Genomic DNA, 14,878 nt, shown 5'->3' with positions numbered 1-14,878 from the left:
CAAGACGATTTATTGGGTTGGAGAGAAATACTTGAAATTCCTATCAACCTCTTGAACTAAATGCCAACTTCCTCAAGGGTAAAAAAAGGAGGCTATTTTTCTTTGCACGTCAAGCTAATTCCAACTTGGAAAACAATCATTCATTGCCACTTCCTAACCAGATACCTATGAAGTAAGCATTGTTCTAGTTAACTATTACTCCATGCGGAAGCAACATCATAATCCAGAACCAGAGCCAACAACTACAATATCACCTGCCCAAACAGAACAAATTGAAGGAAATTGATCGCGTTACCGAATTGAGTTTATATAGAATACTGGTAGTGTTATTTTTCAAATACAAAATAAAGTACTAATGTGCATAGTTTCAGATTTTTTTTTCCGCACTGATTTAAGATTGGAAAATTTCAGAATGTTCAATCAAAAAGAGCCACGACTTTCCAAAAAGGACTAAAATTACACTCCGAACTGAGGGATTAGAATTTGGTCGACAAAGCTGTGGAATGCAATAATTTAGATTTCTTGATAAACATTAGAATTGTAACCCTGATCAATTCAACGGTTATTTATAACTCTCCTCAAACCCATCTAAAATCCGAAAAAATCTTCAATTCAACGGTTATTTGTAACTCTCCTCAAACCCATCTAAAACCTCTGTACATTCCACTTCTAAACATACTAAAATTATACTACTACATAGTATATATTTCTTAAGAACAACTCAAATCAACAAACCTCATATTATTCAGAAAAAAAAATGAACGAATTTGGAAGCCAAAATGATATTCTGGTAACTGAACTCAAATTTGACTTGGGCCCGGTCCAGGCTTTGCATCTGGGCCTAGATTAGACAAGCCCAGCCCTTGCTTTTGCCTTACCATCGAATTCATCTTCTGAAGCTTAAGCCCAGCCCGAAACTTCGCAATGAACATGTCCGCTTTCGTATCCACGTCCGGACTCGGGCAGAACAGCTGCGCCGCCGCGTCTCCGCCGTTCGCGGCGGTAGGGGTGCTCGCCGGTGAATCATCGGGGGACGCGCTGCGCGAGCTGTCCATGCTCCCCACCTTTACGTAATCGCCTTTCACCACGAATCTCCAGCTCGGCATCTTGAACGGCGGCGGCGGAGGCGGCGGCGGGATCGGGATCAACGGCGACTCGCAGCCGGTCAACGGCGATTCTCCTCCGCTGTTGGAATTCTCTACTACTCTAATGGAATCGCTCGTTTTCAGCGGAATTATGGCAGTGGATTTCGCCGCACGCGCCGTCGTGAACGGTGGCGGAACGGTGATGATCTTCTTACTCTTGCCTTTTTGGGATGAGAATAAATTGTGCAGAGCAGAAGGCGGCTGAGACGGCGGAGGTGGTGGCGGTGTAGGAGCTTGAGGTTGAATTAGGGTTTCGAAGTTGTCGACGCTCTTTTGCCTTTGTTTCTTTTTCTTATTATTCTTCTGATTGTAAATTGAGGTGAACAAGTCCTTAGTTTCATTTGCTCCGCTTCTTTTCCGATCACTTTTGCTGCTCTTCTTCTCTGAATCTACCTGCGGCGGCGGAGGTGTCGCCGCCGGTGGTGCTAGAGTTTTTGCTGCTTCTGATCCTTTTACTTGCTCTCTATATGCAACACTTTCAAATGATCTCTTCGGCTTCCGATGAAGAGTGGTCGGCGGAGGTGGAGGCGGCGTAGGTGGTGAAGGCGGCGGCGGCGGAGTATATGAATCTTCCTCAACACGAGTCACAGGAGCGGCTGAAGAAATTTAATTCAGTGACGAAAAAATTATGAAAGAAAACTGTTACGTAAAAAAGGAAAAATAATAATTTGATGACAATGTAGTGATTTTAGGACAGGATAGTTTTACCTTGTTCTTCTTCTCCTTCTTCTTCGTAAACTCGTTTCCAACTCCGGCGCCGGCGAAACCGATCGGAGTCGGAATACCGGTGAGCTTCCACTTGTATATCATCCGAAAATCTCCACCGATCATCGGCGTTGAGCCACGGCGACGCGTCGCGTAGATCTGGATACGAGCAACTGTTCCTCCTCAACCCCCCACCATTGACGGCAGATGAACTACTATACACCGTCCGATCGGCATACTCATACCATTGTTGACGCGGCGTTGAAGGATTCGACTTCTGGATCTCACTTGTAACCCCATGAGGAGAAGAAACATTCCGGTGGTTTTCATCGTAATCGCGGTTTCTGTTCCTACTGAGAAACCCGAAGACCAAAGCAGACAAAACCAGTACAATGTTAACCGAGTCCCAGCTTTTTCTGACCGTCGGTCCGAGGATCTGGCCGGTGAAAGAAACAATTGAAGGAATGATGAAGAATATGGACACGACTGCGGTTAGACATAAGAGGACGATTAAGAGGCCGGAGTTGAAGAAGAAAGACGATACGCGGCGGCGACCGAGGCGGTGATTGGTGGAGCTTTGCAGCCAAAATGGGGTGCCAGGTGTGGAGTCCTCCCCTTCTTCTTCCATAATTTCAGGTCAGTTTGATTTGCTTTTGCTTTTACTTTTGGTGGTGGGTTTTGGTTGGGTCTTTTTGCTTTGATTGGGGAGGGGCTTTCTTTTTGTTTTGCTTATGAGTGAAGGGTTCTGTGGAAGATGAACGTGCTTAAATATGCTTTGGAAATGAGCGCGCATATCTTCTGGTTTTGGTGATTATTAACGTGGGGCATATTTATATCTACACAAATGATGGGTTAAAATCATACTCGTAACATAGTTACATTATTTTTACACTTTGGGGCCGGGAATATCCTTACGCATCCTGAGTTCCTAGGCTCCAGTACTGATGTATACGAGAAATTTTTTAGATGCCGGGTGGTTACCACGTGATGTTCGAGCTGCCCATTTAGGCTGTCTCACACCGAAATAGATGGTTCGGATGCGCTGCTCGAACACCACGTGATTTCCGCTCAGCACTCAAAAATTTCTTGATGTGTAATGATTGTAATTATGTCGCAAGATTTAGCATTTTTGTTATATCTTTTGGTTTGGTGCATGGAGTACAATATTGAAGAAAATTACTTGCCATCACATGTTTTCCAGCTACAACGTGATCCAAACCGTGTAGAGTATGGAAAACAAAAAGCTTTCCCAATTCCTCATTCCAATAAATAAGAATTGACCCTAATTTAAGAATGAAAGAGGGCAATAATGATAAGATTGTTTTTTCCCCTGCTAATAGTGTCAACATTTTGCACCTAAACCTTGTGCCCTAAGCATCATACAATGTGTTGGGATTTTTTTTAACAGCAGGAAGAATTATTTAGGACTCTACTAACCGACTAACGGATTGGATTCACTTCTCGTCCTTTTTTTTTATATATATTTTATAATTCAGGTGTTCGGATCAGTTTACGTGCATCTCGATTAATTCTGGAGGACCAATTTTATTGTTTGGTTTTGAGGGTCCCCATTAAAGACAAAACTTATTGCATATGAACTGTCTTCAGAGTAGTTGAAAGCACCTAACAATTTCGAACTCGAAATCTAATAATAAAGAAGCAAACCACTGAGTACCCGACCTTGTCCTCGTCTTTGTATGGAGTGGGCCCTTAATATGGATAATCTCTCATGGTTTAGGAATGTGTTAATTGGATTTTTTATTGTTCCATTTTAAAGAGAAAAAAATTGCACAGTTGATAAAATTGGACTTCAATCATTAGGCGTAATGGCTTACGGCTATACTCCACTGAACCGCGTGTTAGAACAAGAAGACAAATTGTGTTGTTTGTTTGTGTCACGCTGTGTCAAAGTTGTAAAACAAAACAAAAGGGATCAGAATTCCAACATTTGTGTCTCTATTCAATGTACTACCAGTAATCACACACGTAGGAATTTAGAAACATTGAGTTATTATTAGCTGCTAATTGATTGGAACAAGAATTTTTTAAACACAAACCATCCGAACAATGAGTCCGGCGTCTCTCCAATCTCTTTAAATGGATCCGAAAGAACACTTTCTCCAATCAACCTTTCTTGAGCTCACCGAAAATTTTGTACCCTACTTTATCGAAAAATTTAAAAGTCCATGTGTCGCACATCTGAAACGAAACTCACATTTTCGTAAGGGGTCAACCAGTAACATGCCACAAGGGAAAAAGCCGAATGCCGAATCCAGAATTTTGATTACAGGAAGGGCGCCTATTAATCATGGTTTTGAAGCTTTTCTTTTCATAATAATTCACTAAAATGAGATTACTACGTTTTAAATATTCGAGCATTTACATCTGCGAAGGCCAAAGGTTAATGAACAAATGTATAAAAATTCAACTAGATACCTAGCTAAGAGTTTAAGCAAATTAATGAAGCACCTACACCAATAATATCTAAATTAAAAGCACTAATCTCAGCATATTTTCATATAAAAACCGCGGATTATTTAATCCATTAGAGGTAAGTAGGTAACTCTTCTACTAATACCATTAGAGGTAATATGGGAAGTCATTTTCTATATAATGGTTTATTCTCCTAGTTATTCAAAACCTAGGAGGACACGCAACCCCTGGTTCTACATTAGATCCTCCCATGTACCGGTTCAACATTTGATGCACGTTGTTTAATCTTTCTGGTCCCACAGTGGATCCTCCCGTGAAATTGTGTAACATTTGACTTTTTTAATGGGTCGCAACAACTAAACTAAAGGTGAACACGCAGACTATATATTGTTTAGAGTTTATTGAGAAGTCAAAATTTGCACATATAAGGCTAAAACCAGAGAACACGCCAATAAGGCTACCTGCTGCACCTATACATTTCGTGTACGTAAGACCTACTTAAATCACGTTAACCTCTGTTTTCCAAAAATTTCGTCTTTGCATTATACTGTATTTAACAGCTATGTGTGGACTGTAGAGTGATACACAAGAAAAAGCAGAAGTGAGGTCCTAGTACTAGAGAAAAAAGCTGAGCAAAACGCGTCCTTTTTTGGTTTCAAGCCCTTTCCAACCACTTCATTGTATGATGAGGAAGGAGTAGTGTGGAATGGAACTATTGCTTGCTTTTGTTCAAAGCTTGAATACTTTGGAAAGAGGGGTCGCTCTACCATAACTTGAGGGGGTTCAAGCGAATGAACTAAGATTTTACATTTCTCGTCACGCCACATCACTATGTGTAGGAAATTCAATCATACTTGCGTCAGGGCAGAAGCTAAGGTCCTATCATGCATGTGTAGTGTTAGAAATATGTTTAGCTCCAATGAGAGGCTGTGGGGACTTGAGCCTGAGCCAATAGAGTTTGGAGGTATCGTTCACCCTCTTTTTGTCGGGGTGAACAAATTCGGACTAAAAAAACAATCAAAAAGTCTAGGTATATGTGAGGGGTTATGGATGGTGTTGTGTTTGGATGATTGCGTATGTAGCATTATTGGAAAACAATTAACCATGCATATATGTAATCAATTTTGGTTCCATGTTCGTTTTGAGATTCTCTCTTTATGCGCGGTTTTCAAAAAATTTTTTCTCAATTATTATTTTTATTTCTCTATTTATTTCTCTCCACATTCGTAACTTTTCGCACAATTGTGTTTTCCCTTGACAAAAAAGAAATATGACCAAAAACTTAATTTTTTTCCCAGAGTTATTTGTTTAGAGGTTTTTTTTTTCTTTTTTTCTTGACCAGGCCTGAGTGAATTTCCCGGTGTTGGCGAGTTTTCAAAAACTTCGTTACTATTTTAAATTTAGTAAAAATGCAAAAGACACAAACGAAATTGCACAAATTCAAATTTGTTTGTTTGATGCGTATGCCCTGGCCACATTTATAGTGTGAGACCGTGAGCCCACACATTATTAAACGGTTCCAAACGCACCTACATGCATCCACGGTCAACATCTACGCATTTTTATCTATGTCCATAGCATTTCCAAACACAAGTCTTTTTACCTTTTTCTTTTTAATCAAATTTGATTTGAAGCTCTTTTACTTTAAAAGAATAAATTCCTTACACCGGTTATGTAAAACCCCCAAGTTCCTGCAAACCAATAAAACAGCCCATTTCGACAAACTAGTATTAAACTGGCAAGAACTGGACCTTTTCGTTGCTTTTGGTTAACAGGGTTAACTTTTTGGGGGCAAAGCTTGAACAATTACGTACATAAAAACTCCATCATTACATAAAGGCCCCTGTTCCCATTATCAGTCCTTTTCTTTGCTCTGTGCGTCACAACACAACCAGTCGTCGTCTGACTTCCATTGCTCCATCAAGTAAGTATTTTATTCTTTTAGACTTTTTTCTTATTATTTTTTATACAATAACATACATGTATACACATAGTTTCATGCCTATGTTTAAAAATGGATTGGGTATACGAGATTTAACTTTATTTTTACTGCATTGATCGTTCTTTATTCAGGATTTGATGATAGAGGCAACATACACATCCTTGTTTCGATTTCTCCGGGATGAATTTTGAGGATGACAACAAAGCTTGTTTTTAATTGAAATTGTTATGTGGATTATGAGATGTGACTCAATAACTCCTCCATTTCAGAACTTTGAAATTGTATTTTTGTTATATTTGGGAGTAGAATCCAACTCAGGATTTATGTCTAACAGGAATGTCTAGCAGGGGTGCAAATCACTTGTATTTTCATATTGATAATACAAAAAAATTATAAGTATATAATGCTACTCGCGAGGTCCGAAGAAAAGACGATATTATGTATGTGTACGTACGCAACCACCATTTTATTTTATATTAAATTGTTAGTAATTTTTGCAATTGAATACTCAGTTTTAAAAAAACCTATTGAAGCACAAAGAGCATAAAAAAATTGACGAGTCGGTGTGGAATTTAGTTTAAAGAAAATAGGGGTTTTTACACAGCCGGTGTAAGGAATTTATTCTCTTTATGATAATCTAACAAGTTAATTTGAAGTTTGAACTTGTTTGCTGATGTGGCATTATTTTATTAGTTAAGAGGAAATGAGGAGTTTTACAGAGGCGGTTTAGAGATTTATTCTCTTTCTGTTAATCAACAAGTTGATTTGAAGTTTGAAAGAGGAAGTTCTTTTACTTTGACCCAAAAGTTTGAACGGAAGTTCTTTGTAAGTGGACATCCATTTTGGGACGGAAAAAAGCGTAAAAAATGACATTCATTTTGAGACGGAGGAAGTATAAATTAAGAGATTAAAAACCACATAGATAACATGCATTACTATTTACTCCACCAATTTGAAATCCGAGGAAAGGTGAAAGCAGGAGATGGTGGTAGATGGTTCGTCTCCAACTCATCCTCCTCCGCTTAAAAGCCCTAGTTCCTACTCTTCCTCTGTTTTTTGATTTACTATGCGAGGAACTGTTCGTCGAAATTATGATCAAGCTCTATCCAAAAGAAGTTCACCACTGCAAGTGCGTTTCTAAGCGGTGGCTTGATTTGATTTCAACTAACCAGCACCAGATCAAAGGTTCGTTGCTTTACTGGCGGTGGCAGAGACAGTTATTCCTCTGTCCTCCCTCCCAGGGTCGGCTCAAGAATTTCTAGAGCCGGCTCAAGATAATTGGGGGCGTTAAACGGCAATTCCCAAGACTGGCTCAAGACCCAGGGCCGACTCAAGAAATTTATGTTTATGTTTCTAGTAATTTAAATAGGTATTTCCATCCAAGTTAATATTTATGTTTCTAGTAGTTTAAATTCTTTCCACCATAGGTGGAAATCATGGGGTTTCCACCATCCATTGTAGGCCTCACCATGTGTTTTTTTTCAGTAGTTTGAACCGTTCATCTTGTAGGGGCCGCAGATTAGTACATTGACGCAAAAAATCATGTTTATCGGATATCGATAGGTGCATCTGAACTTAACAACATGTGTCCCCGTCTCGGTTATTGTTCTTCCTTTCTTTTCGGTCTTATTCAAGCTGGAATACCTTAGCTCCTTAGGAATACCTATCAAAAATTAAATTTTACTAGTTTATAAAATAGACGGTCATGGATAGTTTAACTTTAAACTTATCTATCGTCAATTTTATAAACCTAAATTCAATTTTTTATATATCTATCTATGTCCAATAAAGCTGTTTTTTTTTTTTGCAAAGAAATATCACTATGTAGCTCTATAAAATGAACGGTTCAAATTACAACAATATACACACGGTGGGGCCAACAATTGGTGGTGGTGGAAAACTATGGTAAGGTGGATATAACTTAAATTCTAAATGCAATAGACACATACGAAATTGCATAAATCCAAATGTGTCCATTCGATGTGTATGCCCGAGTGCAATTTTGTTCACCCTCCTTGAAAAAAGATGAACGTTATCCTACTTCTTATCGGTTGAAATAGTGTAGATTCCATCCCTCACTTGTTGATAGGTATAACATCACTTTGTGGATCATTTCAATCAATAAAAATTACCCAAGAATTAGGGTAATGTTTACCCTATTCTTGAGGAGGGACAAAAGTCAGAAAACTATAAATTCTTGGCGCATGGTTTGAAGTTATCTTTCAGTTTGAACGGGGAATTTCTTTGTCTTTGACCCAAACGTTTGAACGGAAGTTCTTTGTAAGTAGTGTTAATCTCTAAAACCACACAGATCACATGCATTACTCCACCAATTTGCAATCCAGGGAGAGGTGAAAGCAGGAGATGGCGGTTGATGGTTCGTCTCCAATTCATCCTCCTCCGCTTAAAAGCCCTAGTTCCTCCTCCTCCTCCGTATTTGATTTACTATGTGAGGAACTGTGCGTCGAAATTATGCTCAAGCTCTCTCCAAAAGAAGTCCACCACTGCATGTGCATTTCTAAGGGGTGGCTTGATTTAATTTCTGCGAACCACTGAATCCTAGGTTCGCTGCTTTACCAGCTGTGGAAGCAGCAATTGTTCCTCTGTCCTCCCTTTTGTGGGCCGGCTCAAGAGCTTTGGGGACCTACAACGGGGCCGCTCAAGATATTTGGGGGCGTAAAATGGCAATTTCCAAGGCCAACTCAAGACATTTAGGGGCCTAAAATGACAATTCCCAGGGCCGGCTCATGACATTGGGCTAAAGCGGCAATCCAAAATAGGCCTTTTCATGCAAGTTAATATTTATGTTTCTAGTAACTTATGCAAAATTAGTAATTACTCCATCTTCGGAGTCAAGTTTTGATACCAAAACATATTTCTTTTATTAGAGGGGGAGGAAATAAAATGTGATTTTCTTTTCCAAGACAATAATTTAGAATAAGCGATTGGGAAGGAAGGGATGTATATTCTATGCCCTGCATTTTCTTTTTCAATTCGTTTTCCATATTTGGAGCCTACAATGTTATTAATTGTAGAGTTCTTTCTAATACTATAAATTATTGTTTTTTACATATACATACACATAACTTATTGAGGCGATGATTTTGAATTTCTGAAATTGGGGCCAGGACTTTGGCGGTTGATTGATTGTGGGGTTGATCCGTTGCACGCATAACCCTACTAGTAAATTTTTCTAGTTTTCAACCCAGAAAGATTAACCAGCCATTAGAATATGTGCGAACAAGTTACAGAATACAACTTAAAAAGTCATTCTTCACACCAATCCAGATACAAGTGAGGCAAGATCTATACACCAAATTTGATATGAAACCGATATAAACAGTCTAGAGGATGGGAGTCAGAAGTTCAATGCTACATAGAGTTTGTATTATGTACAATTTTCGAGAGCCCCAAGGATCTGTATTTCTTGGATTTATGATCCTTTTGTGACCCCAATTTCCTTCCCTTTGTTGGCCAAGATGATTACAAGTAACCCCACAGAGAGATTGGCTCACAATCCTCAACCGAGGAAGGTGGGAGGAAGAGTAAGAGCAAAGGTAGATTGCAGCAACAAGGACTATATCAACAGAATAACAGCAACTGTAACCACCACTGCAATGGTACAAATCAAAGCCTGCAATAGCCATCGCATTTCGTGTTGACATGAGGAAGGGTCGACAAAAAAGGGAAACGCATTACTTGTGTTACACTATCACAATTCCTGCAATAGCCCATAGGACCATGCCATGTCACGTTACTGTTTGGACACTTTGAGGTATTTCCATAATCAGTCTTCTTACCGATGAAATGTAATTCACAGTGAGCAGAATTTACCATCAGGCCAAGACAACAATGGCCAATGAGCATGTGTGTAATATAAAATATAGCTTACTCATACATGTGCAATAACACTAACAAGCAACTTACAGCTATTGCATTAGCCTCAAGTCCTGCTCGTTCCCTGGGATCCTTGTGGTAGTAATTCCCAAAGTAGAGGATTGTAATACCACGTCAATGGAAACAAAAACCCGAGCAAAAGACTGAAAAGTAAGATATATATACGTCAGAGAGAGAGAGAGAGAGAGAGAGTGAGAGAGAGAGAGAGAGAGAGGTGAAGGAACCTCACCAGAACCACCCTATTCCACAGCCACAGCAAGGAAGGCGTTTGTCAAACTTTCCCAATTCGATATCCTCGACATCTTTTATAAGGGCATAATCGTCATTCTGCTGCTCCTTTACATCTGTTGAAAACTCTGTGTTCATAAGCTATTTCTACTGATAATTGCCAAACGTACTAGAAATGGTAGGGTAAACAAGGCATTCAATTTATTAAGTGCTCTTTAGTCTATTACTTCGTATGAGATTCAAGGCATTCTTTTGATAGGAATGAACTAAGATTACCTTCAATGTCTTAACAGTTTTGATGAGAAATAGTAACAAATAAATATATGTATATATGATTACTGGCAGGAGCCGCAGGGCAGGAGAATAGTTAGTAGCTCAGTAAGATATGCTTGGAACATAGAAACTTAAGTTCACTAGGTGTCGTCACTTCTATCTTAAGCAAGCCATCTCACATCAACGGTATGTCAGCAATCTCTACAAGCAGATACTACTTACCGCTGTTGCATATATAAACTCTGATAGTTGGAAACCATGACAAACCATGATCGGAAAATGCTAGCAACAAGAAATAGTAATGCCACACAAATATCAAAAGGAAATACTGCACTAAAATATAACACTAAGGATATGTTTGGTTGGATGGAATCAAGGTTGGAATGGAATAGTCATTCCAATGACTTACTTATTTCAATGTTTGGTTCACCATTGAATAATGGAATGATGATTCCAAATGGAATCACTATTCATCTTAGTAAAGGAATTGTCATTCCATCCAAAAAGCTAATGAATTGTTATTCCATTTCTTTGTCACACCAAAATTACTAGTGCCACTCCAACATTCACTATTGCCATACCAAAAATTACTATTGCCACTCCAAAAATTACTATTGTCACTCCAAAAATTGCTATTGCCACACTATTCCACTGGAGATGAGAATGACTATTCCTAGGCATAACCAAACATGAGAATGAGAATGATTATTCCATTCTCAATTCCCCCAATTCTATTCCATTCTAATTCCATTTCTATTCACATTCCATTCCATCCAACCAAACGCACCCTATCACAACTATGATGTGACAAACATGTAGGTTGTCTGGTAATGGCAGGTGTGCCATGTAAGAGAACCAATACATCTACCCAGAACAGCAATACAACAACAAAATATTTTCCGATGATACCACACAGTTCAAAACATGCCCGCAGTCCATTATCCCCATTCATACACGATGCAAAGGAATGTGAGTATGAAGCATGCTAAAATGGTTCAATACAAAAACTCAATTGGAAAAGGGGGGAACTCGATTGCATTGGTTGCATTCTGAAGTACGTGACATTCGAATGAGCAAACCCCAGCTTCGAAATCAGGTGTATGTAAATAGACAGAGCTTGTTGAAGGTAGGAACTGAGAGATAAACATAAATGAAACTGGAAACTTCATACAATTTTACCACCGAACTTATCCCACTGTTCTTAGAAACACATTAATAGGATGCAGCTTTCAAGACGAGGCCCAAAGATTTTTCGGTAAACAAGTACGGTGGTAAGCAGCAGGCTACAACAACTTGTGCAATGAACAGTATATCAAAGAAAGATGGGTACTCTGATCCATGTATTCAAAGTCTCGGAATTAGGTAGATTGTATCCTGAGCTCCTCCGCAATCCTTTATTATAGCACCTGTTATATCAAATATAAACTAATTAAAGCAACTTTTGTTATGGTAATGGAAGTATATTGATACTGGGATAGTATTAAGTTTCCCAGTCACTTAGACTATAACATCCACAATACACTAAAAGAGGAAAAGAGTTTGTAGAAGACGCAAGTAGCGACAGTGGTTAGCAACAGGAAATTGCCCTTACACAGACATATATACCTTAAATGAGGCTATAAGTTTTGTAGTTTAAGCAACAGTCATCTCTCTTACAACCTAACTACCAGCATATACTATTACTGTAAATGATACTATTAGTTTCGTAGTTTACCTAACAGTTATGTCTTACATTATAGTGGCGGAGGTATAAAGGAAAAAAAAATTGCAGCTAGCTAGAAGAAAAAAGTTCAACTTGAACAAAACGTTCTTTACTTTTCTTCAAAACAAAAACCATTATCACAGTAAATTAGTGTGTTCGCTTTGAGTCTCAAAACCGAACCCTCTCCCTGCGAACGGTCCCCAACAAGTTATTACTCTCATTTCTCTATCTATCTCTCTCCATTCATTACCCCAAAAACTTCCCTTGAAACCCAAAGGTCCCAAACCAAACAAAAGAGAAGAAACACATGCCTTGGACACTCGATTGCGGCCGCCAGCCAATTTGAACTGTACTCCTCTCTGCCCAAACTCCAGTGGCCGGCAATCGGAACTGAACGCCTTAGGATATCGACTGATTCAGCACTTTTCAAACTCCGATTTTGGCATTTTGCCAATCTTAGATGATTTTCGAGATTTGAAAGAATGTCGGGTTCCTCTTTGATAGATTGCTAAACTACTTTTGTTCTATTTTGACGGATGCTCAATTTTGGAAATGTGTTTTTGCCTTTTCTTCGATAAAGAATGCAAGGATATAGTAGTTATGTATTTATTTTTTTAAACTTATTTGTTGAGTAACGAATACAAGGATATTTGAGGTTAAAATGTTTTCTGTTATAACTTGGCCCCCGGAATCTTACTCCTAGCATTGCCAATTACAACCTGACTACCAAATCTTTGATGCATTAAGGCAAGAAACATCAATCAAGCTGCAGAGTTACAATGTCCTGCAGTTACAATGTCCGAATCTGCTCAAAGATCAGTTTTAATGGCTGGAAAACCAAGTTCACATCCTTACTTTTGAAAATCTAGATACTTCAGAAAGATTATTGCACATGTTGCTGCAATTAGTTTCAGTCAAATCTAACTTTTCCAATCTTTAAACTTATGAACTGCTTCCCAAACCCCCAAAACCAACATTCAGAACAAACACCAGCGACTTAAATAATGGTATTTCTTCCGAAACCCACATAAAATGGAATCAAAATTACTTGAAACTAGACGAGAACAGCTCCAGTTTCCAACGACTGACGCAAATTAAGCATGCAATACGAGATATACAGTCAGTATTAACTAACAAGATATTCCATTCTCACCCACATAAAGAAAACTTGCCTTTGTATCGGAAAATGCAAAATCAGCAGAAAAGCAGGTTCTTGCACAAATTTGACTCTTCACACGCCCAAGAAACTCTCTTTCGCCTCAGTGAAACCGTAGGGAAATCCCGTTTCGGTTCTTGGCAGATGGGTCTTGAGAGGAATCTGATTCTTTATCCATAGCTTTGGACATCCCAAAGGGTCCTTGTGGCTTTACAAATGCAAATCGTCTGAAAAAGGTTTTCGTGTGGTGGGATGTGACGCTTACTAGATAGTCAAGCCTTGGTAACGAGCGACAGATGGGAAAAGTTATCTCCTGTATTATACAGATCTCATCGTCTCGTACTCTCGTGTCCCAACTCCTAAACCACTGGACTGAGCTTGAGCCCAGTTTGTAAACCTCATGAATGGTTTTGGGCCCAACGGAATTCAAATGGTTTATTTCGTGGGTCTTGCAAGTAAACTAGTCTAGCTTGAGTCCAGATATTAGTGTTGTGGTGTATGAGCTTGGCTCATTTCGTTTACAAAACGAGCTCAAACTCAATCATTTACTAACAAGTCGAGCCGAGTTCATAATGAGCTGAGCTTGATTTGCTCACGAACAATTCTGTCCTGCCTTTAGTAGTCTCCCAAAATAAGCATGGAGTTTTTTTGTTTTGTACTTATTTAAAGTTTTTTTTTCCCCTCTCATTTCTTAGTTTTGTATCAAATTTTTGTAGATTATTAGTTTGCCTCGATGGGAGAAATCCAAAAATAAAAAAATATATAAATTTTTTATGCAAATATGTTTAGAAATATCCAAATTTTTACTTTTAGCCAAACAAATTGAGCTTAAAGTGCTAATCTTTGGATATTTCTAAAAATATTTGGGTCAAAGTCATAAACTTATAATTTTTTGATTCTTCTCGTTAAGACGAAGCAACAATCAACAAAAGTTTGATGCAAACCTAAGAAATATAATTTTTTAAATAAGAACAAAACAAAAAAAAACAAAACTTCAGGCTTATTTTGGAAAACTCGATACATAGCCTTAAACATGGTCTTCGCTTTTCCTCTCAATTCACGCTCGGCGTTCACTCTCTCAATCTTGGTGGTCACGAATTTTAGTTGTTTGAGAGGTTTTTGAAAGATGTTTTCATGCTCGCGCTCTTGCACCCACACGGAAATGATATTGGCACTATAAAAATTGATGTAAGCACTCCAAAATCAGTATAACTCCAAAGCCATTATCCTTTATTTTTTGGGAATACCTGCATTAATTTTTAGAGTGCCAATATCATTTCCCAAACTTATATGCATATCTATTTGTTTTGCCGTAAAGAAATTGTTCCATGATTTATTGTAAATGCTCCCAATAAAATGCACTTCTTTGTACAAAACGACTTGGGCCGACTTAACCG

At 38.6% G+C, this 14,878-nt stretch overlaps 1 protein-coding gene and 1 pseudogene across 1 annotated transcript; both read right to left on the bottom strand.

The window, feature by feature from the left end:
• Nucleotides 1–497: 497 nt before the first annotated feature.
• On the bottom strand, nucleotides 498–2,654 carry LOC131335776 (uncharacterized). The gene is made up of 2 exons (XM_058371277.1): nucleotides 1,854–2,654; nucleotides 498–1,741 (listed from the first exon to the last, which is right to left on the bottom strand). Exons 1-2 carry the CDS (start codon nucleotides 2,476–2,478, stop codon nucleotides 801–803), a joined length of 1,566 nt encoding a protein of 521 aa, XP_058227260.1. The 5' UTR covers nucleotides 2,479–2,654; the 3' UTR covers nucleotides 498–800.
• A 6,816-nt stretch (nucleotides 2,655–9,470) lies between these two features.
• Nucleotides 9,471–13,785, bottom strand: LOC131335775 (large ribosomal subunit protein eL20z-like; annotated as a pseudogene).
• Between the last annotated feature and the right edge of the window lie 1,093 nt (nucleotides 13,786–14,878).

Source organism: Rhododendron vialii, chromosome 8a (genome assembly GCF_030253575.1).
Source record: "Rhododendron vialii isolate Sample 1 chromosome 8a, ASM3025357v1".
NCBI classification, from domain to species: Eukaryota; Viridiplantae; Streptophyta; class Magnoliopsida; order Ericales; family Ericaceae; genus Rhododendron; species Rhododendron vialii.
The sequence above is the reverse complement of the archived record's forward strand: the minus strand, read 5'-3'. Positions and strand labels throughout refer to the sequence as shown.